Source organism: Oncorhynchus tshawytscha, unplaced genomic scaffold (assembly GCF_018296145.1).
Source record: "Oncorhynchus tshawytscha isolate Ot180627B unplaced genomic scaffold, Otsh_v2.0 Un_contig_11280_pilon_pilon, whole genome shotgun sequence".
NCBI lineage: Eukaryota > Metazoa > Chordata > Actinopteri > Salmoniformes > Salmonidae > Oncorhynchus > Oncorhynchus tshawytscha.
Genome location: NW_024609340.1, coordinates 29,301 through 55,312, shown reverse-complemented (window position 1 = coordinate 55,312; position 26,012 = coordinate 29,301). Strand labels below are relative to the sequence as shown.

The following is a 26,012-nucleotide window of genomic DNA, read 5'->3' as shown; positions in this document are numbered from 1 at the left end:
CAGTCAGTCACTCAGCCAGCCAGTCAGTCACTCAGCCAGCAAGTCACTCAGCCAGCCAGTCAGTCACTCAGCCAGCAAGTCACGCTATGCCCCTGCCCAGTCAGTCACTCAGCCAGCCAGTCAGTCACTCAGCCAGCCAGTCAGCCAGCCAGTCAGTCAGTCACTCAGCCAGCCAGCCAGTCACTCAGCCAGCAAGTCACTCAGCCAGCCAGTCAGTCACTCAGCCAGCCAGTCAGTCAGTCACTCAGCCAGCCAGTCAGTCACTCAGCCAGCCAGTCAGTCACTCAGCCAGCCAGTCAGTCACTCAGCCAACCAGTCACTCAGCCAGCAAGTCACTCAGCCAGCAAGTCACTCAGCCAGCAAGTCACTCAGCCAGCAAGTCACGCCATGCCCCTGCCCAGTCAGTCACTCAGCCAGCCAGTCAGTCACTCAGCCAGCCAGTCACTCAGCCAGCCAGCCACTCACTCAGCCAGCCAGTCAGTCACTCAGCCAGCCAGTCAGTCACTCAGCCAGCCAGTCAGTCACTCAGCCAGCCAGCCAGCCAGCCAGTCAGTCAGTCACTCAGCCAGCCAGTCACTCAGCCAGCCAGTCACTCAGCCAGCCAGTCACTCAGCCAGCCAGTCACTCAGCCAGCCAGCCAGTCACTCAGCCAGCCAGTCAGTCACTCAGCCAGCCAGTCAGTCACTCAGCCAGCCAGTCAGTCACTCAGCCAGCCAGTCAGTCACTCAGTCAGTCACTCAGCCAGCCAGTCAGTCACTCAGCCAGCCAGTCAGTCACTCAGCCAGCCAGTCAGTCACTCAGCCAGCCAGTCAGTCACTCAGCCAGCCAGTCAGTCACTCAGCCAGCCAGTCAGCCAGCCAGCCAGCCAGCCAGTCAGCCAGCCAGTCAGTCAGTCACTCACTCAGCCAGCCAGTCAGTCACTCAGCCAGCCAGTCAGTCACTCAGCCAGCCAGTCAGTCACTCAGCCAGCCAGTCAGCCAGTCACTCAGCCAGCCAGTCACTCAGCCAGCAAGTCACTCAGCCAGCAAGTCACTCAGCCAGCAAGTCAGTCACTCAGCCAGCAAGTCACGCTATGCCCCTGCCCAGTCAGTCACTCAGCCAGCCAGTCAGTCACTCAGCCAGCCAGTCAGTCAGTCACTCAGCCAGCCAGTCACTCAGCCAGCCAGTCACTCAGCCAGCCAGTCACTCACTCAGCCAGCCAGTCACTCACTCAGCCAGCCAGTCACTCACTCAGCCAGCAAGTCACTCACTCAGCCAGCAAGTCACTCACTCAGCCAGCAAGTCACTCACTCAGCCAGCAAGTCACTCACTCAGCCAGCAAGTCACTCACTCAGCCAGCAAGTCACTCACTCAGCCAGCCAGTCAGTCACTCAGCCAGCCAGTCAGTCACTCAGCCAGCCAGTCAGGCTGTGCTCCTGCCCAGTCACTCAGCCAGCCAGTCAGTCACTCAGCCAGCCAGTCAGTCACTCAGCCAGCCAGTCAGGCTGTGCTCCTGCCCAGTCACTCAGCCAGCCAGTCAGTCACTCAGCCAGCCAGTCAGTCACTCAGCCAGCCAGTCAGTCACTCAGCCAGCCAGTCAGTCACTCAGCCAGCCAGCCAGCCAGCCAGTCAGTCAGTCAGTCACTCAGCCAGTCAGTCACTCAGCCAGCCAGTCACTCAGCCAGCCAGTCACTCAGCCAGCCAGTCACTCAGCCAGCCAGTCACTCAGCCAGCCAGCCAGTCACTCAGCCAGCCAGTCAGTCACTCAGCCAGCCAGTCAGTCACTCAGCCAGCCAGCCAGTCAGTCACTCAGCCAGCCAGTCAGTCACTCAGCCAGCCAGTCACTCAGCCAGCCAGTCAGTCACTCAGCCAGCCAGTCAGTCACTCAGCCAGCCAGCCAGCCAGTCAGTCAGTCAGTCAGTCACTCAGCCAGTCAGTCACTCAGCCAGCCAGTCACTCAGCCAGCCAGTCACTCAGCCAGCCAGTCACTCAGCCAGCCAGTCACTCAGCCAGCCAGTCACTCAGCCAGCCAGTCAGTCACTCAGCCAGCCAGTCAGTCACTCAGCCAGCCAGTCAGTCACTCAGCCAGCCAGTCAGTCACTCAGCCAGCCAGTCAGTCACTCAGCCAGCCAGTCAGTCACTCAGCCAGCCAGTCAGTCACTCAGCCAGCCAGTCAGTCACTCAGCCAGCCAGTCAGTCACTCAGCCAGCCAGTCAGTCACTCAGCCAGCCAGTCAGCCAGCCAGCCAGCCAGTCAGCCAGCCAGTCAGTCAGTCACTCACTCAGCCAGCCAGTCAGTCACTCAGCCAGCCAGTCAGTCACTCAGCCAGCCAGTCAGCCAGTCACTCAGCCAGCCAGTCACTCAGCCAGCAAGTCACTCAGCCAGCAAGTCACTCAGCCAGCAAGTCAGTCACTCAGCCAGCAAGTCACGCTATGCCCCTGCCCAGTCAGTCACTCAGCCAGCCAGTCAGTCACTCAGCCAGCCAGTCAGTCAGTCACTCAGCCAGCCAGTCACTCAGCCAGCCAGTCACTCAGCCAGCCAGTCACTCAGCCAGCCAGTCACTCAGCCAGCCAGTCACTCACTCAGCCAGCCAGTCACTCACTCAGCCAGCCAGTCACTCACTCAGCCAGCAAGTCACTCACTCAGCCAGCAAGTCACTCACTCAGCCAGCAAGTCACTCACTCAGCCAGCAAGTCACTCACTCAGCCAGCAAGTCACTCACTCAGCCAGCAAGTCACTCACTCAGCCAGCAAGTCACTCACTCAGCCAGCCAGTCAGTCACTCAGCCAGCCAGTCAGTCACTCAGCCAGCCAGTCAGGCTGTGCTCCTGCCCAGTCACTCAGCCAGCCAGTCAGTCACTCAGCCAGCCAGTCAGTCACTCAGCCAGCCAGTCAGTCACTCAGCCAGCCAGTCAGTCACTCAGCCAGTCAGTCAGTCACTCAGCCAGCCAGTCAGTCACTCAGCCAGTCAGTCAGTCACTCAGCCAGTCAGTCAGTCACTCAGCCAGCCAGTCAGGCTGTGCTCCTGCCCAGTCAAGTGAAATCCATAGATTAGGGTCTAATGAATTCATTTAAATGGACAATTTTCCTTCTTTGAACTGTAATTCAGTCAAATCCTATAAATTGTTGCAAGTTGCGTTTTTAAATAATTTTCCTTCAGTATAGTTAATTGCCTTGTTTTTCTGGCTCAGGTTGGATGATTACCTGAGGCATGTTTGATGGCTGATATTTCCCATCCTGCCGTATTCACCTGTTGGGGACGATGTTATCATTCAGTGTATAGGAGGTATGGGAGAGAGAGAGTACATTTCAGAGGGTTCATTCTAGGTCAGTGAACAGCTGAGATGTACAGGTTTCTGGACAAAATAATCCACTGACTCCCAGCTGTTTTAATCTGTGACTCTGTGTTTGTGTCTGATGGAAGTCATTGCGTAGTGAATCCACTGCTCTCCTGATTCTGCAGCATACATACCGTAGTCCTCTTCTATCTTTCTATTGGTTGTCTTCCAGTCCAGCGAGCAGAGCGATTATTCACCGCGCCAGGCTACGGGGCAGAAAACCAATAAGTTGATTTATACAGATTGAATGCACCAGATGCTCCTGGTGAATCACGCTCCTGAACGTCACGTAAATTTGAGCTTGTTGATCTGTGATGGTGATGTATTCGGTCCCATCCGACGGTAAACTTAACCGGACACAGCCGTTACTCTCCTCTCGGTTTATATAGGACCCACACGGAGGCTGCTTCACAAATACTGTTCTATTGTCTATGTGGTACCCTCAGGGTCTGGTCTGAATATACAGCGTGCTGACATCATTCTCCCTGGGGGATAGTGTAGACATCATTCTCCCTGGGGGATAGTGTAGACATCATTCTCCCTGGGGGATAGTGTAGCGAAGATACACTCTGAATATACAGTGTGCTGACATCATTCTCCCTGGGGATAGTGTAGACATCATTCTCCCTGGGGGATAGTGTAGACTTCATTCTCCCTGGGGGATAGTGTAGACATCATTCTCCCTGGGGGATAGTGTAGCGAAGATGCACTCTGAATATACAGTGTGCTGACATCATTCTCCCTGGGGGATAGTGTAGACATCATTCTCCCTGGGGGATAGTGTAGACATCATTCTCCCTGGGGGATAGTGCTGACATCATTCTCCCTGGGGGATAGTGTAGCGAAGATGCACTCTGAATATACAGTGTGCTGACATCATTCTCCCTGGGGGATAGTGTAGACATCATTCTCCCTGGGGGAATAGTGCAGCGAAGATACACTCTGAATATACAGTGTGCTGACATCATTCTCCCTGGGGGATAGTGTAGCGAAGATACACTCTGAATATACAGTGTGCTGACATCATTCTCCCTGGGGGATAGTGTAGACATCATTCTCCCTGGGGGATAGTGTAGCGAAGATACACTCTGAATATACAGTGTGCTGACATCATTCTCCCTGGGGGATAGTGTAGCGAAGATACACTCTGAATATACAGTGTGCTGACATCATTCTCCCTGGGGAATAGTGTAGCGAAGATACACTCTGAATATACAGTGTGCTGACATCATTCTCCCTGGGGGATAGTGTAGACATCATTCTCCCTGGGGGATAGTGTAGACATCATTCTCCCTGGGGGATAGTGTAGACATCATTCTCCCTGGGGGATAGTGTGGACATCATTCTCCCTGGGGGATAGTGTAGCGAAGATGTGGCGCAAATACACTCTGAATATACAGTGTGCTGACATCATTCTCCCTGGGGGATAGTGTAGCGAAGATACACTCTGAATATACAGTGTGCTGACATCATTCTCCCTGGGGGATAGTGTAGCGAAGATACACTCTGAATATACAGTGTGCTGACATCATTCTCCCTGGGGGATAGTGTAGCGAAGATGTAGCGAGAATACACTCTGCCATATGGACTGGATACAACACAATTATTGCAGTTCAGATTATTGGACTCCTATGTGTCCTGAATGAGGATGGGATTGTGTATGATTCATGTGTGTTGTGTTCTGGTTGTCTGGTTCAGTGGGGCTCGGCTCTAACTGGTTGTCTGGTTCAGTGGGGCTCGGCTCTAACTGGTTGTCTGGTTCAGTGGGCGGGGCTCTAACTGGTTGTCTGGTTCAGTGGGGCTCGGCTCTAACTGGTTGTCTGGTTCAGTGGGCGGTGCTCTAACTGGTTGTCTGGTTCAGTGGGTGGGGCTCTAACTGGTTGTCTGGTTCAGTGGGTGGGGCTCTAACTGGTTATATCCCTTCCTCCCCTGCAGCCAAAGACAAATCGGAGAAGATATTTGCCCTGTCGTTTGTGAAGCTGATGAGGTACGATGGGACGACCCTGAGGGACGGAGAGCACGATCTCATCGTATACAAGGTATGTAATATACAGGGTAGGTAATATAACACCACCTCATCATACACAGGTAATATAACACCACCTCATCATACACAGGTAATATAACACCACCTCATCATACACAGGTAATATAACACCACCTCATCATATACAGATAATATAACACCACCTCATCGTATACAGGTAATATAACACCACCTCATCGTATTCAGGTAACATAGCACCACCTCATCATATACAGGTAATATAACACCACCTCATCATATACAGGTAATACAACACCACCTCATCATATTCAGGTAACATAGCACCACCTCATCATATACAGGTAATATAACACCACCTCATCGTATACAGGGTAATATAACACCACCTCATCGTATTCAGGGTAGGTAATATAACACCACCTCATCGTATACAGGTAATACAACACCACCTCATTGTATACAGGGTAATATAACACCACCTCATCGTATTCAGGGTAGGTAATATAACACCACCTCATCGTATACAGGTAATACAACACCCCCTCATCGTATACAGGTAATACAACACCACCTCATCGTATACAGGTAATATAACACCACCTCATCGTATTCAGGGTAGGTAGTATAACACCACCTCATCGTATTCAGGGTAGGTAGTATAACACCACCTCATCGTATACAGGGTAGGTAATATAACACCACCTCATCGTATACAGGGTAGGTAATATAACACCACCTCATCGTATACAGGGTAGGTAATATAACACCACCTCATCGTATACAGGGTAGGTAATATAACACCACCTCATCGTATACAGGTAATATAACACCACCTCATCGTATACAGGGTAGGTAATATAACACCACCTCATCGTATACAGTTAATACAACACCACCTCATCGTATACAGTTAATACAACACCACCTCATCGTATACAGTTAATACAACACCACCTCATCGTATACAGTTAATACAACACCACCTCATCGTATACAGGTAATACAACACCACCTCATTGTATACAGGTAATTTAACACCACCTCATCGTATTCAGGGTAGGTAGTATAACACCACCTCATCGTATACAGGGTAGGTAATATAACACCACCTCATCGTATACAGGGTAGGTAATATAACACCACCTCATCGTATACAGGTAATATAACACCACCTCATCGTATACAGGGTAGGTAATATAACACCACCTCATCATATACAGGTAATATAACACCACCTCATCGTATACAGGGTAGGTAATATAACACCACCTCATCGTATACAGGTAATATAACACCACCTCATCGTATACAGGGTAGGTAATATAACACCACCTCATCGTATTCAGGGTAGGTATATAACACCACCTCATCGTATTCAGGGTAGGTATATAACACCACCTCATCGTATTCAGGGTGGGTAATATAACACCACCTCATCGTATACAGGTAATACAACACCACCTCATCGTATTCAGGGTAGGTAATATAACACCACCTCATCGTATTCAGGGTATATAACACCACCTCATCGTACACAGGGTAGGTAATATAACACCACCTCATCGTATTCAGGGTAGGTAATATAACACCACCTCATCGTATTCAGGGTATATAACACCACCTCATCGTATTCAGGTAATATAACACCACCTCATCGTATACAGGTAATATAACACCACCTCATCGTATTCAGGGTAGGTAATATAACACCACCTCATCGTATACAGGGTAGGTAATATAACACCACCTCATCGTATTCAGGTAATATAGCACCACCTCATCGTACACAGGGTAGGTAATATAACACCACCTCATCGTATTCAGGTAATATAACACCACCTCATCGTATTCAGGTAATATAGCACCACCTCATCGTATTCAGGTAATATAGCACCACCTCATCGTATTCAGGGTAGGTAATATAACACCACCTCATCGTATGCAGGGTGGGTAATATAACACCACCTTATCGTATACAGGTAATATAACACCACCTCATCGTATTCAGGGTAGGTAATATAACACCACCTCATCGTATTCAGGTAATATAACACCGCCTCATCGTATTCAGGGTAATATAACACCGCCTCATCATATACAGGGTAATATAACACCACCTCATCGTATACAGGGTAATATAACACCACCTCATCATATTCAGGGTAGGTAATATAACACCACCTCATCATATACAGGTAATATAACACCACCTCATCATATACAGGTAATATAACACCACCTCATCATATACAGGTAATATAACACCACCTCATCATATACAGGTAATATAACACCACCTCATCATATACAGGTAATATAACACCACCTCATCGTATTCAGGTAATATAACACTGCCTCATCGTATTCAGGGTAATATAACACCACCTCATCATATACAGGGTAATATAACACCACCTCATCGTATACAGGTAATATAACACCAGCTCATCATATTCAGGGTAGGTAATATAACACCACCTCATCATATACAGGTAATATAACACCACCTCATCATATAAAGGTAATATAACACCACCTCATCATATAAAGGTAATATAACACCACCTCATCGTATACAGGTAATATAACACCACCTCATCGTATACAGGGTAGGTAATATAACACCACCTCATCATATACAGGTCATATAACACCACCTCATCGTATACAGGTCATATAACACCACCTCATCGTATACAGGTCATATAACACCACCTCATCGTATTCAGGTAAAATAACACCACCTCATCATATTCAGGTAATATAACACCACCTCATCGTATTCAGGTAATATAACACCACCTCATCATATTCAGGTAATATAACACCACCTCATCGTATACAGGTAATATAACACCAGCTCATCATATTCAGGGTAGGTAATATAACACCACCTCATCATATACAGGTAATATAACACCACCTCATCATATACAGGTAATATAACACCACCTCATCATGTACAGGTAATATAACACCACCTCATCATATACAGGTAATATACCACCTCATCATATACAGGTAATATAACACCACCTCATCGTATACAGGTAATATAACACCACCTCATCGTATACAGGTAATATAAAACCACCTCATCATATACAGGTAATATAACACCACCTCATCATATACAGGTAATTTAACACCACCTCATCATATACAGGTAATACAAAACCACCTCATCATATACAGGTAATACAACACCACCTCATCATATACAGGTAATATAACACCACCTCATCATATACAGGTAATATAACACCACCTCATCATATACAGGTAATATAACACCACCTCATCATATACAGGTAATATAACACCACCTCATCGTATTCAGGTAATATAACACCACCTCATCGTATTCAGGTAATATAACACCACCTCATCGTATACAGGTAATATAACACCACCTCATCGTATACAGGTAATATAACACCACCTCATCGTATACAGGTAATATAACACCACCTCATCGTATACAGGGTAGGTAATATAACACCACCTCATCGTATACAGGTAATATAACACCACCTCATCGTATTCAGGGCAGGTAATATAACACCACCTCATCGTATTCAGGTAATATAACACCACCTCATCATATACAGGGTAGGTAATATAACACCACCTCATCGTATTCAGGGTAGGTAATACAACACCACCTCATCGTATACAGGTAATATAACACCACCTCATCGTATTCAGGTAATATAACACCACCTCATCGTATTCAGGTAATATAACACCACATCATATACATGTTATATAACACCACCTCATCGTATACAGGGTAGGTAATATAACACCACCTCATCGTATACAGTTAATATAACACCACATCGTATACAGGTAATATAACACCACATCGTATACAGGTAATATAACACCACCTCATCGTATACAGGTAATATAACACCACCTCATCGTATTCAGGTAATATAACACCACCTCATCGTATTCAGGGTAGGTAATATAACACCACCTCATCGTGTACAGGTAATATAACACCACCTCATCGTATACAGGTAATATAACACCACCTCATCGTATACAGGTAATATAAAACCACCTCATCGTATATAGGGTAGGTTATATGACACCACCCCATCGTAAACAGGGTAGGTAATATAACACTACCTCACCGTATACAGGTAATATAACACCACCTCATCATATTCAGGGTAGGTAATATAACACCACCTCATCATATTCAGGGTAGGTAATATAACACCACCTCATCGTATACAGGTAATATAACACCACCTCATCGTATTCAGGGTAGGTAATATAACACCACCTCATCGTATTCAGGGTAGGTAATATAACACCACCTCATCGTATTCAGGGTAGGTAATATAACACCACCTCATCGTATTCAGGGTAGGTAATATAACACCACCTCATCGTATACAGGTAATATAACACCACCTCATCGTATTCAGGGTAGGTAATATAACACCACCTCATTCAGGGTAGCTCATTCAGGGTAGGTCTTATAATCCCACAGACCAGGTATATGTGTATGTGTAATTCTGTATGACCCCCAGGCGGAGGCTAAGAAGCTGGAGGACTCGTCTCTGTACCTGAACCTGCCTGCTACCAAGGTGGAGCTGGAGGAGAAGGGTTTGTCCACTACAGGGAAGGGTACACACAACCTGGGCAACTGTACCATCAGCAAGGACTCCTTCCAGATAGCAACCCTGGTGTGTTCCACCAAGCTCACACAGAACGGTAAAGAGACTCTCTCTCCCTCTAGCCCTCTCTCCTTCTAGTCCACTACAGTCCACTACAGCCTCTCCCTCCTCTACTTTCTCTCTCTCTCCCTCCAGCCTTCTCTCCCTCCTCTACCCTCTTTCTCTCCCTCCAGCCCTCCCTACTTCGCTCTCTCTCCACCGTTCTCTCTCTCTCTCTCCATCTCTCACGCTCTCCCTCTCCATCTCTCACGCTCTCCCTCTCCCTCCATCTCTCACCTTCTCCATCTCCCTCTCCCCCCACCAATCTCTCTCCCTCCAGCACTCTTTACTTCTCTCTCCCCTCCCTACCAGTAAAAGGACCAAGCTGGTGCATATGACATGATGTTCCTCATCTAGAACTGTACCGTTGGACACCTCATTATAACTATATAGAATGTGTGTTGTTAGACTGGTGCTTTCTGCTGTGAACTTGACTCTTGGCTTCTGGGCTCATGGCTTCCTCTCCTAGAATGAACCAAACCCTAGGATGGTTTTCAATCTGTCTTGGGCTACAAGATGGGATGAACATGGGAACAAAGACAAGATGAAAACTGAAGTAATGAGAACAAAGACCAGGGAAATACTGGGGCAATGACTACAACAGCCCATCTTTTGGCACTTTAAATTCATAGTTTTACTAGCCTACAGCCATTTCCCATCCGTCCCACCATGAAGACACATTCTGAATAAAGAGCGCTCTGACTCAGATCATGTGAAACAGTGGAGATGAAGAATTAAAAGAAAGGGAATTTCTGCTATGCTCCCAGGGAGCCATTGAAGCAACTCAGTGTTGTTTAAGTACCTCTCCATTACAGTCCAGTCACATAGCAGCTATATGCAGCAGTTCTCTCTCTCTCTCTACACCTCTTCTCTCAGGAATGAGAGGCTGCTGCATATCACAAAGCTGCATCCTACACCCTATATAGAGCACTGCTTTTGACCAGAGCCCATAGGGAATAGTGAGCCATTTGAAGTGTCGATGTAGACAAGGGTGCATTGCTTTTCCCCTCCATGTATGGTGACAGAGCTTTCTCCTGACTTCCTTCTCTACTGTGTTTCTCCTGACTTCCTTCTCTACTGTGTTTCTCCTGACGTTCTTCTCTCTCTACTGTGTTTCTCCTGACTTCCTTCTCTACTGTGTTTCTCCTGACTTCCTCCTCTCTCTGTGTTTCTCCTGATGTTCTTCTCTCTCTGTTTCTCCTGACTTCCTTCTCTACTGTGTTTCTCCTGACGTTCTTCTCTACTGTGTTTCTCCTGACGTTCTTCTCTACTGTGTTTCTCCTGACGTTCTTCTCTCTACTGTGTTTCTCCTGACTTCTTCTTCTCTACTGTGTTTCTCCTGACGTTCTTCTCTACTGTGTTTCTCCTGACGTTCTTCTCTACTGTGTTTCTCCTGACTTCTTCTCTCTACTGTGTTTCTCCTGACTTCTTCTCTCTCTACTGTGTTTCTCCTGACGTTCTTCTCTACTGTGTTTCTCCTGACGTTCTTCTCTACTGTGTTTCTCCTGACGTTCTTCTCTACTGTGTTTCTCCTGACGTTCTTCTCTCTACTGTGTTTCTCCTGACGTTCTTCTCTCTCTACTGTGTTTCTCCTGACGTTCTTCTCTACTGTGTTTCTCCTGACGTTCTTCTCTACTGTGTTTCTCCTGACGTTCTTCTCTCTCTACTGTGTTTCTCCTGACGTTCTTCTCTCTACTGTGTTTCTCCTGACGTTCTTCTCTACTGTGTTTCTCCTGACGTTCTTCTCTACTGTGTTTCTCCTGACTTTCTTCTCTACTGTGTTTCTCCTGACGTTCTTCTCTACTGTGTTTCTCCTGACGTTCTTCTCTACTGTGTTTCTCCTGACGTTCTTCTCTACTGTGTTTCTCCTGACTTTCTTCTCTACTGTGTTTCTCCTGACGTTCTTCTCTACTGTGTTTCTCCTGACGTTCTTCTCTCTACTGTGTTTCTCCTGACGTTCTTCTCTACTGTGTTTCTCCTGACGTTCTTCTCTACTGTGTTTCTCCTGACTTTCTTCTCTACTGTGTTTCTCCTGACTTCCTTCTCTACTGTGTTTCTCCTGACGTTCTTCTCTCTCTACTGTGTTTCTCCTGACGTTCTTCTCTCTCTACTGTGTTTCTCCTGACTTCTTCTCTCTCTACTGTGTTTCTCCTGACGTTCTTCTCTACTGTGTTTCTCCTGACGTTCTTCTCTCTCTACGGTGTTTCTCCTGACGTTCTTCTCTCTACTGTGTTTCTCCTGACGTTCTTCTCTCTCTACTGTGTTTCTCCTGACGTTCTTCTCTCTACTGTGTTTCTCCTGACGTTCTTCTCTCTCTACTGTGTTTCTCCTGACGTTCTTCTCTACTGTGTTTCTCCTGACGTTCTTCTCTACTGTGTTTCTCCTGACTTCCTTCTCTACTGTGTTTCTCCTGACGTTCTTCTCTCTACTGTGTTTCTCCTGACGTTCTTCTCTACTGTGTTTCTCCTGACTTCCTTCTCTACTGTGTTTCTCCTGACGTTCTTCTCTCTACTGTGTTTCTCCTGACTTCCTTCTCTACTGTGTTTCTCCTGACTTCCTTCTCTACTGTGTTTCTCCTGACGTTCTTCTCTCTCTACTGTGTTTCTCCTGACGTTCTTCTCTCTACTGTGTTTCTCCTGACGTTCTTCTCTACTGTGTTTCTCCTGACTTCCTTCTCTACTGTGTTTCTCCTGACGTTCTTCTCTCTCTACTGTGTTTCTCCTGACGTTCTTCTCTCTCTACTGTGTTTCTCCTGACGTTCTTCTCTCTACTGTGTTTCTCCTGACTTCCTTCTCTACTGTGTTTCTCCTGACTTCCTTCTCTACTGTGTTTCTCCTGACGTTCTTCTCTACTGTGTTTCTCCTGACGTTCTTCTCTCTCTGTGTTTCTCCTGACGTCCTTCTCTCTCTACGGTGTTTCTCCTGACGTTTTCTCTCTCTGTGTTTCTCCTGACTTCCTCCTCTCTGGGGTGGGGTCTGGGGTTATGTTCTTCTGGGGTGGGGTCTGGGGTAGGAGGTGGGGTCTGGGGTGGGGTCTGACTGGGGTCTGGGGTGGGGTCTGGGGTAGGAGGTGGGGTCTGGGGTCACTGTGAGGTGGGGTCTGAGGTAGTAGGTAGGGTCTGAGGTTTTACGCAACCTCCGTCCTCCCCCCTATTACACACCCTCCGAAGTGTTACTAGTGATTTCCTCTACCTCATCTCAGTTTAAATATCTTTAATGTGCTTCCCTATGGACAGCCATCCAGCTTGCCGGATATCCCAGAGTCCCCAGCCCGTTTCCATCTGAGATGAAACTCTCCTTTTAATTAAGCTAGAGTTATGTGTCCGCCAGCCCTGGGAGCCGACGGCGTTGGTGAGGAGAAGTGGCTGTGGTCTCTTCTCTTCCCAGGGGGTTGGCACTGCAGTCGTGGGACTTTGTCACAGGCAGGAGGACAGCTTGAGAAAATAGGGAGATGAAATGACCTGAGAGAGATCTCGTCTGCAGTGTCTCCTCTCTAATCTTGTAGTGGTCAGATAAACAGAGGTAAGAGCCTTGAGGAGCTCCTCTCATCTCCTCTCTCTCCTCTCCTCTCCTCTCCTCTCCTCTCCTCTCCTCTCCTCTCCTCTCCTCTCCTCTCCTCTCTCCTCTCCCTCTCCTCTCCTCTCCTCTCCTCTCCTCTCCTCTCCTCTCCTCTCCTCTCCTCTCCTCTCCTCCTCCCCTCTCTCTCCTCATCCACCTCTCCTCTCCTCTCCTCTCCTCTCTCTCATCCACCTCAATTTAATTCAAGGTGCTTTATTGGCATGGGAAACGTGTTAACATTGCCAAAGCAAGTGAGGTAGATAATATACAAAAGTTAAATAAACAATAAAAATTAACAGTAAACTTTACACATACAGAAGTTTCAAAACAATTAAGACATTACAAATGTCATATATATATATATACAGTGTTTTAACAATGTACAAATGGTTAAAGTACACAAGGGAAAATAAATAAGCATAAATATGGGTTGTATTTACAATGGTGTTTGTTCTTCACTGGTTGCCCTTTTCTCGTGGCAACAGGTCACACATCTTGCTGCTGTGATGGCACACTGTGGAATTTCACCCAGTAGATATGGGAGTTTATCAAAACTGGGTTTGTTTTCGAATTCTTTGTGGATCTGTGTAATCTGAGGGAAATATGTCTCTCTAATATGGTCATACGTTGGACAGGAGGTTAGGAAGTGCAGCTCAGTTTCCACCTCATTTTGTGGGCAGTGAGCACATAGCCTGTCTTCTCTTGAGAGCCATGTCTGCCTACGGTGGCCTTTCTCAATAGCTGGCTGAGCCCCTTTCCTCTCCTCTCCTCATCCGCCTCACTCTCACGATGATTTATTCTCACCTCCTGTCATTTGTCTTGCTGATCATTGCTGAGTGTTGGCGCTGCAGGTGTACAGATTTGTAACTCCTGGCGAGGCCTGTTTAAATAAGACCAGAGGACTGAACCCTGATAGGTTGATACCCAGAAGATGGGTATCTATCACCTTCAGTGTCCAGAGGATGGACTGATTCAAGTTACAGACAGAGAAGAGGAAGAAGATGAGAGGGGGGTTGAGTTTGAGGAGGGGGTCCCTTATGGCTCAGTTGGTAGAGCATGGCAACGACAGGGGTTGAGTTTGAGGAGGGGGTCCCTTATGGCTCAGTTGGTAGAGCATGGCAACGACAGGGGTTGAGTTTGAGGAGGGGGTCCCTTATGGCTCAGTTGGTAGAGCATGGCAACGACAGGGGTTGAGTTTGAGGAGGGGGTCCCTTATGGCTCAGTTGGTAGAGCATGGCAACGACAGGGGTTGAGTTTGAGGAGGGGGTCCCTTATGGCTCAGTTGGTAGAGCATGGCAACGACAGGGGTTGAGTTTGAGGAGGGGGTCCCTTATGGCTCAGTTGGTAGAGCATGGCAACGACAGGGGTTGAGTTTGAGGAGGGGGTCCCTTATGGCTCAGTTGGTAGAGCATGGCAACGACAGGGGTTGAGTTTGAGGAGGGGGTCCCTTATTGCTCAGTTGGTAGAGCATGGCAACGACAGGGGTTGAGTTTGAGGAGGGGGTCCCTTATGGCTCAGTTGGTAGAGCATGGCAACGACAGGGGTTGAGTTTGAGGAGGGGGTCCCTTATGGCTCAGTTGGTAGAGCATGGCAACGACAGGGGTTGAGTTTGAGGAGGGGGTCCCTTATTGCTCAGTTGGTAGAGCATGGCAACGACAGGGGTTGAGTTTGAAGAGGGGGTCCCTTATGGCTCAGTTGGTAGAGCATGGCAACGACAGGGGTTGAGTTTGAGGAGGGGGGTCCCTTATGGCTCAGTTGGTAGAGCATGGTGCTTGCAACGACAGGGTTGTGGGTTTAGATTCCCACCGGGGACCAGTATGAAAATGTTTGTACTCATTACTGTAAGTCTCTCTGGATAAGAACGTACATGAATGTACATGAATCAGAAGAGAGCAGAGGGGGTGGAGGAGGAGGCGGAACAGGGAGAGGAGGAGGAACCGAGAGAGGAGAAGGGAGGAGTTATTAGGATTTTTTAAAATTAATATTTGTTTTATTTAACCTTTATTTAACTAGGCAAGTCTGTTAATAACACACTCTTATTTACAACGGCGGCCTGGGAACAGTGTTGTTAACTGGTCTAGGAACAGTGGGGTTAACTGGTCTAGGAACAGTGGGTTAACTGGTCTAGGAACAGTGGGTTAACTGGTCTAGGAACAGTGGGTTAACTGGTCTAGGAACAGTGGGTTAACTGGTCTAGGAACAGTGGGTTAACTGGTCTAGGAACAGTGGGGTTAACTGGTCTAGGAACAGTGGGGTTAACTGGTCTAGGAACAGTGGGTTAACTGGTCTAGGAACAGTGGGTTAACTGGTCTAGGAACAGTGGGGTTAACTGGTCTAGGAACAGTGGGGTTAACTGGTCTAGGAACAGTGGGGTTAACTGGTCTAGGAACAGTGGGGTTAACTGGTCTAGGAACAGTGGGGTTAACTGGTCTAGGAACAGTGGGGTTAACTGGTCTAGGAACAGTGGGGTTAACTGGTCTAGGAACAGTGGGGTTAACTGGTCTAGGAACAGTGGGGTTAACTGGTCTAGCAGCCTTTCAGGTTACTGGCCCAACGCTCTAACCACTAGGCTACCTGCCTCTAACCACTAGGCTACCTGCCTCTAACCACTAGGCTACCTACCAATCAGCAGGGAGGCTGGGGACCAGGTAGCATCACCAGTCAGGCTGTGATGGATGTAATTTACTACTGAGCTGTGTGTTTGCAGACAAGACTGGATCAAGAGCCTGTCAGGGCCAAATTGCTTTCTCCTGCTTGAGAGAGAGAGTAGGCTACAGTAGTGCTTTCAACAGTGGGTGGAGTCAGTCTCCATCACTGACTAGATAGATTTCTCCTGCTTGAGAGAGAGAGAGAGAGAGAGAGTAGGCTACAGTAATGCTTTCAACAGTGGGTGGAGTCAGTCTCCATCACTGACTAGATAGATTTCTCCTCCATCTAAAACAGAGAATGCGCTTCACTTCCTATTTAACTTTTGTGATTTCATTCATTCAATACAATGCTATGCAATGACTCTCCTCCATCTCTCCATCTCTCCTCTCCATCTCTCCTCTCCATCTCTCCTCTCCATCTCTCCTCTCCATCTCTCCTCTCCATCTCTCCATCTCTCCTCCTCTCTCTCTCCATCTCTCCTCTCCATCTCTCCATCTCTCCATCTCTCCTCTCCATCTCTCCTCTCCATCTCTCCTCTCCATCTCTCCTCTCTCCATCTCTCCTCTCCATCTCTCCTCTCCATCTCTCCATCTCTCCTCTCCATCTCTCCATCTCTCCTCTCCATCTCTCCTCTCCATCTCTCCATCTCTCCTCTCCATCTCTCCTCTCCATCTCTCCATCTCTCCATCTCTCCTCTCCATCTCTCCTCTCCATCTCTCCATCTCTCCTCTCCATCTCTCCTCTCCATCTCTCCATCTCTCCTCTCCATCTCTCCTCTCCTCTCCATCTCTCCATCTCTCCTCTCCATCTCTCCATCTCTCCTCTCCATCTCTCCATCTCTCCTCTCCATCTCTCCTCTCCATCTCTCCTCTCCATCTCTCCTCTCCATCTCTCCATCCATCTCTCCATCTCCTCTCCATCTCTCCTCTCCATCTCTCCATCTCCATCTCTCCTCTCCATCTCTCCTCCATCTCTCCATCTCTCCTCCATCTCTCCATCTCTCCTCTCCATCTCTCCTCTCCATCTCTCCATCTCTCCTCTCCCATCTCTCCTCTCCATCTCTCCATCTCTCCATCTCTCCTCTCCATCTCTCCATCTCTCCATCTCTCCATCTCTCCATCTCTCCATCTCCATCTCTCCATCTCTCCTCTCTCCTCTCCATCTCTCCATCTCTCCATCTCTCCTCTCCATCTCTCCATCTCTCCATCTCTCCTCTCCATCTCCCTCTCCATCTCTCCTCTCCATCCTCCTCTCCATCTCTCCATCTCTCTCTCCATCTCTCCTCTCCATCTCTCCTCCATCTCTCCATCTCTCCTCTCCATCTCTCCCATCTCTCCTCCATCTCTCCTCTCCATCTCTCCTCTCCATCTCATCTCTCCTCTCCATCTCTCCATCTCTCCATCTCTCCATCTCTCTCTCCATCTCTCCTCTCCATCTCTCCATCTCTCCATCTCTCCATCTCCATCTCTCCATCTCTCCATCTCTCCATCTCTCCATCTCTCCTCTCATCTCTCCATCTCTCTCATCTCTCCTCTCCATCTCTCCATCTCTCCTCTCCATCTCTCCTCTCCATCTCTCCATCTCCATCTCTCCATCTCTCCTCCTCTCCATCTCTCCTCCCATCTCTCCATCTCCATCTCCATCTCCATCTCTCCTCTCCATCTCTCCTCTCCATCTCTCCTCTCTCTCCTCTCCATCTCTCCTCTCCATCTCTCCTCTCCCATCTCTCCTCTCCATCTCTCCATCTCCATCTCTCCATCTCTCCATCTCTCCTCTCTCATCTCTCCTCTCCATCTCTCCTCTCCATCCATCTCTCCTCTCCATCTCTCCTCTCCATCTCTCCTCTCCCATCTCTCCTCTCCATCTCTCCTCTCCATCTCTCCATCTCTCCATCTCTCCATCTCTCCTCTCCATCTCTCCATCTCTCCTCCATCTCTCCTCTCCATCTCTCCATCTCTCCTCTCCATCTCTCCATCTCCATCTCTCCATCTCTCCATCTCTCCTCTCCATCTCTCCATCTCCATCTCTCTCCATCTCTCCTCTCCATCTCTCCTCTCCATCTCTCCTCTCCATCTCTCCTCTCTCCATCTCTCCATCTCTCCTCTCCCATCTCTCCTCTCCATCTCTCCTCCTCCCATCTCTCCTCTCCATCTCTCCATCTCTCCTCTCCATCTCTCCTCCATCTCTCCTCTCCATCTCTCCATCTCTCCATCTCTCATCTCCATCTCTCCATCTCTCCATCTCTCCTCTCCATCTCTCCTCTCCATCTCTCCTCTCCATCTCTCCTCTCCATCTCTCCTCTCCATCTCTCCTCTCCATCTCCTCTCCATCTCCCATCTCTCCATCTCTCCTCTCCATCTCTCCTCTCCATCTCTCCATCTCCCATCTCTCCTCTCCATCTCTCCATCTCTCCATCTCTCCATCTCTCCATCTCCATCTCCCATCTCCATCTCTCCTCTCCATCTCTCCATCTCTCCATCTCCATCTCTCCATCTCTCCTCTCCATCTCTCCTCTCCATCTCTCCTCTCCATCTCTCCATCTCTCCTCTCCATCTCTCCTCTCCATCTCTCCTCTCCATCTCTCCTCTCCATCTCTCTCTCTCTCCATCTCTCCTCCATCCCTCTCCATCTCCATCTCTCCTTCTCTCCATCTCTCCTCTCCATCTCTCTCCATCTCCATCTCTCCATCTCCATCTCCCATCTCTCCATCTCTCCATCTCTCCATCTCTCCTCTCCATCTCTCCTCCATCTCTCCATCTCTCCTCCCATCTCTCCTCTCCATCTCTCCATCTCTCCATCTCTCCTCTCCATCTCTCCTCTCCATCTCTCCTCTCCATCTCTCCATCTCTCCTCTCCATCTCTCCATCTCTCTCTCTCCATCTCTCCTCTCCATCTCTCCCTCCATCTCTCCATCTCCATCTCTCCTTCCATCTCCATCTCTCCTCCTCTCCATCTCCTCCATCTCTCTCTCTCCATCTCTCCTCTCCATCTCTCCATCTCTCCATCTCTCCATCTCTCCATCTCTCCTCCATCTCTCCTCTCCATCTCTCCATCTCTCCATCTCTCCATCTCTCCATCTCTCCTCTCCATCTCTCCATCTCTCCCATCTCTCCATCTCTCCATCTCTCCATCTCTCCTCTCCATCTCTCCATCTCCATCTCCATCTCTCCATCTCTCCATCTCTCCATCTCTCCTCTCCATCTCTCCTCTCCATCTCTCTCCATCTCCATCTCCCTCCATCTCTCCTCTCCATCTCTCCTCTCCATCTCTCCTCTCCATCTCTCCTCTCCATCTCTCCATCTCTCCTCTCCATCTCTCCTCCATCTCTCCATCTCTCCTCTCCATCTCTCCTCTCCATCTCTCCTCTCCATCTCTCCTCCTCTCCATCTCTCATCTCTCTCCATCTCTCCTCCATCCTCTCTCCATCTCTCCATCTCTCCATCTCTCCTCTCCATCTCTCCTCTCCATCTCTCCATCTCTCATCTCTCCTCTCCATCTCTCCATCTCTCCATCTCTCCATCTCCATCTCTCCTCTCCATCTCTCCTCTCCATCTCTCCTCTCCATCTCTCCCATCTCTCCATCTCCCATCTCTCCTTCTCTCCATCTCCATCTCTCTCCATCTCTCCTCTCCATCTCCCATCTCTCTCTCTCTCCATCTCTCCTCTCCATCTCTCTCTCCATCTCTCCATCTCTCCTCTCTCCCATCTCTCCTCTCCATCTCTCCTCTCCATCTCTCCTCTCCATCTCTCCTCTCCATCTCTCCTTCCATCTCTCCATCTCTCTCCATCTCTCCTCTCCATCTCTCTCCCATCTCTCCATCTCCATCTCTCCTCTCCATCTCTCCATCTCTCCATCTCTCCATCTCTCCATCTCTCCATCTCTCCTCTCCATCTCTCCTCTCCATCTCTCCATCTCTCCATCTCTCCTCTCCATCTCTCCATCTCTCCATCTCTCCTCTCCATCTCCATCTCTCCCTCTCCATCTCTCCATCTCCCTCTCCATCTCTCCATCTCCTCTCCATCTCTCCATCTCTCCATCTCTCCATCTCTCCTCTCCATCTCTCCATCTCTCCTCTCCATCTCTCCTCTCCATCTCTCCTCTCTCCATCTCTCCATCTCTCCTCTCCATCTCTCTCTCTCTCCATCTCTCCTCTCCATCCCTCTCCATCTCTCCTCTCTCCATCTCTCCTCTCCATCTCTCCATCTCTCCCTCTCCATCTCTCCTCTCCATCTCTCCATCTCCATCTCTCCATCTCTCCTCTCCATCTCTCCATCTCCATCTCTCTCTCCATCTCTCCATCTCTCCATCTCCATCTCTCCATCTCTCCTCTCCATCTCTCCTCTCCCATCTCTCCTCTCCATCTCTCCTTCCATCTCTCCTCTCCATCTCTCCATCTCTCCATCTCCTCTCCATCTCTCCATCTCTCCTCCATCCTACTCTTCATCTCTCCATCCATCTCCTCTCCATCTCCATCTCTCCTCTCCATCTCTCCTCTCCATCTCTCCATCTCTCTCTCCATCTCTCCATCTCTCCTCTCCATCTCTCCTCTCCATCTCCATCTCTCCTCTCTCCATCTCTCCATCTCTCCTTCTCCATCTCTCCTTCCATCTTCCTCCATCTCTCCATCTCTCCATCTTCTCCTCTCCATCGCTCCATCTCTCCATCTCTCCATCTCTCCATCTCCATCCTCCATCTCTCTCCTCTCCATCCCATCTCTCCTCTCCATCTCTCTCTCCATCTCCATCTCCATCTCCATCTCCTCTCCATCTCCTCCATCTCTCCTCTCCTCTCTCTCTCCATCTCTCCTCTCCCATCTCTCCTCTCCATCTCTCCATCTCTCCTCCATCTCTCCTCCATCTCCATCTCTCCTCTCCATCTCCCTCTCCATCTCTCCTCCTCTCCATCTCTCCTCCATCTCTCCTCTCCATCTCCATCTCTCCATCTCCATCTCTCCTCTCCATCTCTCCATCTCTCCTCCCATCTCTCCATCTCTCTCCATCTCTCCTCTCCATCTCTCCTCTCCATCTCTCCATCTCTCTCTCTCTCATCTCTCCTCTCCATCTCTCCTCTCCATCTCTACTCTTCTCTCCATCTCTCCTCTCCATCTCTCTCCCATCTCTCCTCTCCATCTCTCCTCTCCATCTCTCCTCCATCTCTCCATCTCTCCATCTCTCTTCTCTCCATCTCTCCATCTCTCCATCTCTCCTCTCCCATCTCTCCATCTCCATCTCTCCTCTCCATCTCTCCATCTCTCCATCTCTCCTCTCCATCTCTCCTCTCCTCTCCATCCATCTCTCTCCTCTCCATCTCCATCTCTCCTCCATCTCTCCATCTCCATCTCTCCATCTCTCCTCTCCATCTCTCCTCTCCATCTCTCCATCTCTCCTCTCCATCTCTCCATCTCCATCTCTCCATCTCTCCTCTCTCATCTCTCTCTTCTCTCCATCTCTCCTCTCCATCTCTCCTCCTCTCATCTCTCCATCTCTCTCCATCTCTCCTCTCCATCTCTCCATCTCTCTCCCCATCTCCATCTCTCCTCTCTCCAATCTCTCCTCTCCATCTCTCCTCTCCATCTCTCCTCTCCATCTCTCCTCTCCATCTCTCCTTCCATCTCTCCTCTCCCATCGCTCTCCATCTCTCCTCTCTCCCATCTCTCCATCTCTCCATCTCTCCTCTCCATCTCCATCTCTCCTCTCCATCTCTCCTCTCCATCTCTCCTCTCCATCTCTCTCTCTCCATCTCATCTCTCCTCTCTCCATCTCTCCATCTCTCCTCTCTCCATCTCTCTTCTCTCCATCTCTCCTCTCCATCTCCATCTCTCCTCTCTCTCTCCATCTCTCCTCTCCATCTCTCCTCTCCATCTCTCCTCTCCATCTCTCCTCTCCATCTCTCCTTCATCTCTCCTCCATCTCTCCTCTCCATCTCTCCTCTCCATCTCATCTCTCCTCTCCATCTCCTCTCCATCTCTCCATCTCTCCTCCCATCTCCATCTCTCCATCTCTCCATCTCTCCTCTCCATCTCTCCTTCCATCTCTCCTCTCCATCTCTCCTCTCCATCTCTCCTCTCCATCTCTCCTCTCCATCTCTCCTCTCTCCATCTCTCCATCTCTCTCCATCTCTCCTCTCCATCTTCTTCCATCTCTCTCTCCATCTCTCCTTCTCTCCATCTCTCCATCTCTCTCCATCTCTCCATCTCTCCTCTCCATCTCTCCTCTCCATCTCTCCTCCATCGCTCCTCTCCATCGCTCTTCTCCATCTCTCCTTCCATCTCTCCTTCCATCTCTCTTCTCTCCATCTCTCCTCTCCATCTCTCCTCCATCTCTCCTTCCATCTCTCATCTCTCCATCTTTGGGGTTCTCTCCTTCTCCATCTCTCCATCTCCATCCATCCTTCCATCTCTCCTCTCCATCTCTCCATCTCTCTCCATCTCTCCATCTCTCATCTCTCCATCTCTCATCTCTCCATCTTCCTTCCATCTCCTCTCCATCTCTCCTCTCCATCTCTCCTCTCCATCTCTCCATCTCTCCTTCCATCTCTCTCTCCATCTCTCCTCTCCATCTCTCCATCTCTCCTCTCCCATCTCTCCATCTCTCCTCTCCATCTCTCCTCTCCATCTCTCCTTCCCATCTCTCCTCTCCATCTCTCCTCTCCATCTCTCCTCTCCTCTCCATCTCTCCTTCCATCTCTCCATCTCTCTCCATCTCTCCATCTCCTTCTCTCCATCTCTCCTCTCCATCTTCTCTCCATCTCTCCTCCATCTCTCCTGTCTCTCATCTCTCCATCTCCCTCTCCATCTCTACTCTTCATCTCTCCTCTCCATCTCTCCTCTCCATCTCTCCTCTCCATCTCTCCATCTCTCTCCCCATCTCTCTTCCATCTCTCCTCTCCTCTCTCCATCTTCCATCTCCTCTCCATCTCTCCTCTCCATCTCCTCTCCATCTTCCTCTCCATCTCTTCCATCTTCCTCTCCATCGTCCCTCTCCATCTCTCCTTCCATCTCTCCTCTCCATCGCTCCTCTCCATCGCTCCTCTCCATCGCTCCTCTCCATCTTAGGCTCTCCTTCTCTCTTCCATCTCTCCTCTCCATCTGTAGATCTCCCTCTCCATCTCCCCTCTCCATCTCCCCTCCATCTCCCTCCATCTCTCATCTCTCCTCTCCATCTCTCCATCTCTCTCTCCATCTCTCCATCTCCATCTCTCATCTTCTCCATCTCTCCTCTCCATCTCTCCATCTCCATCTTCCATCTCTCCTCTCTCCATCTCTCCATCTCCATCTCTCCATCTCTCCTCCTCTCCATCTCTCCTCTTCCATCTCTCTCCTCTCCATCTCTCCTCTCCATCTCTCCTCCTTCCATCTCTCCTCTCCATCTCTCCATCTCCATCTCTCCATCTCTCCTCTCCATCTCTCCTCTCCATCTCTCCATCTCTCCTCTCCATCTCTCCATCTCTCTTCTCTCCATCTCTCCTCTCCATCTCTCCTCTCCATCTCTCCTCTCCATCTCTCTTCTCCATCTCTCTCTCCATCTCTCCATCTCTCCATCTCCATCTCCTCTCCATCTCTCCTCTCCATCTCTCCTCTCCATCTCTCCTCTCCATCTCTCCATCCATCTCTCCATCTCTCCATCTCTCTCTCTCCATCTCTCCTCTCCATCTCTCCTCTCCATCTCTCCTCTCCATCTCCTCCTCTCCATCTCTCCATCTCCTCCCATCTCTCCTCTCCATCTCTCCATCTCCATCTCTCCTCTCCATCTCTCCTCTCCATCTCTCCTCTCCATCTCTCCTCTCCATCTCTCCATCTCCATCTCCTCTCCATCTCTCCTCTCCATCTCTCCTCTCCTCTCCATCTCTCCTCTCCATCTCTCCTCTCCCCATCTCTCCATCTCTCTCTCCATCTCTCCATCCATCTCCATCTCTCCATCTCTCCATCTCTCCATCTCTCTCTCTCCCATCTCTCCTCTCCATCTCTCCATCTCCATCTCTCCTCTCCATCTCTCCATCTCCATCTCTCCATCTCTCCATCTCCTCCATCTCTCCATCTCTCCATCTCTCCTCTCCATCTCTCCTCTCCATCTCTCCATCTCCATCTCCATCCATCTCTCCTCTCCATCTCTCCTCTCCATCTCTCCTCTCCATCTCTCCTCTCCTCTCCATCTCCATCTCTCCTCTCCATCTCTCCTTCCATCTCTCCTCCATCTCCATCTCTCCATCTCCATCTCTCCATCTCTCCATCTCTCCATCTCTCCTCTCCATCTCTCCTTCCATCTCTCTGTCTCCTCTCCATCTCTCCATCTCTCCTCTCCATCTCTCCTCTCCATCTCTCCATCTCTCCATCTCTCCATCTCCATCTCTCCATCTCTCTCTCTCCTCTCCATCTCTTCTCTCCATCTCTCTCTCCATCTCTCCTCTCCATCTCTCCTCTCCATCTCTCCATCTCTCCATCTCTCCATCTAGCTCCATCTCTCCATCTCTCCTCCATCTCTCATCTCTCCATCTCTCCATCTCTCCTCTCCATCTCTCCTCTCCATCTCTCTCCATCTCTCCATCTCTCCATCTCTCCATCTCTCCATCTCTCCTCTCCATCTCTCTCTCCATCTCCCTCTCTCCATCTCTCCTCCATCTCCATCTCCTCTCCATCTCTCCTCCTCTCTCCATCTCTCCTCTCCATCTCTCCTCTCCATCTCTCCATCTCTCCTCCATCTCCATCTCTCCATCTCCTCTCCATCTCTCTCTCCATCTCTCCATCTCTCCATCTCTCCATCTCTCCTCTCCATCCATCTCTCCTCTCCATCTCTCCTCTCCATCTCTCCATCTCCATCTCTCCATCTCTCCATCTCTCCATCTCCATCTCTCCCATCTCTCCATCTCTCCTCTCCATCTCTCCTCTCCATCTCTCCATCTCCATCTCTCCATCTCTCCATCTCCATCTCCCCATCTCTCCTCTCCATCTCTCCTCTCTCTCCATCTCCCTCTCCATCTCTCCTCTCCATCTCTCCTCCATCTCTCCTCCTCTCCATCTCCCTCTCCATCTCTCCATCTCTCGATCTCTCCTCTCCATCTCTCTTCTCTCCATCTCTCTTCTCTCCATCTCTCCATCTCTCCTCTCATCTCTCCTCTCCATCTCTCCTCCTCTCCATCTCTCCTCCATCTCTCCTCTCCATCGCTCCTCTCCATCGCTCCTCTCCATCGCTCCTCTCCATCGCTCCTCTCCATCTTTATCTGAATTTATTATGGTCCCAAGACCCACAACTGTTCTGCCTGCGGCTATGGAATCCTGACCTGTTCACCGGACGTGCTACCTGTCCCAGATCTATTATTTGACCATGCTGGTCATTTATGAACATTTGAACATCTTGGCCATGTTCTGTTATAATCTCCACCCGGCACAGCCAGAAGAGGACTGGCCACCCCACATAGCCTGGTTCCTCTCTAGGTTTCTTCCTAGGTTTTGGCCTTTCTAGGGAGTTTTTCCTAGCCACCGTGCTTCTACACCTGCATTGCTTGCTGTTTGGGGTTTTAGGCTGGGTTTCTGTACAGCACTTTGAGATATCAGCTGATGTACGAAGGGCTTTATAAATACATTTGATTTGATTGTCCTGAGTGATGCCAACAAGTCTTCAACATAACACAGCTTCATACATAGAGATGAATGTTTTAACAAGCTCTACCAGTTGAAAAATCCCTCCAAGGTGGACTGTCTGCCTGTCTGCCTGTCTGCCTGTCTGCCTGTCTGCCTGTCTGTCTGTCT

At 49.2% G+C, this 26,012-nt stretch overlaps 1 protein-coding gene across 1 annotated transcript in view; it reads left to right on the top strand.

Moving 5' to 3' along the window:
• LOC112241065 (dedicator of cytokinesis protein 1-like) overlaps positions 1-26,012 on the top strand; it is a gene marked incomplete at its 3' end in the record, with an annotated part of 113,119 nt that overhangs the window by 65,364 nt on the left and 21,743 nt on the right. The window contains 2 exon segments of the mRNA XM_042314914.1: positions 5,252-5,355; positions 9,875-10,058. Coding sequence (XP_042170848.1) covers positions 5,252-5,355; positions 9,875-10,058 — 288 coding nt within the window.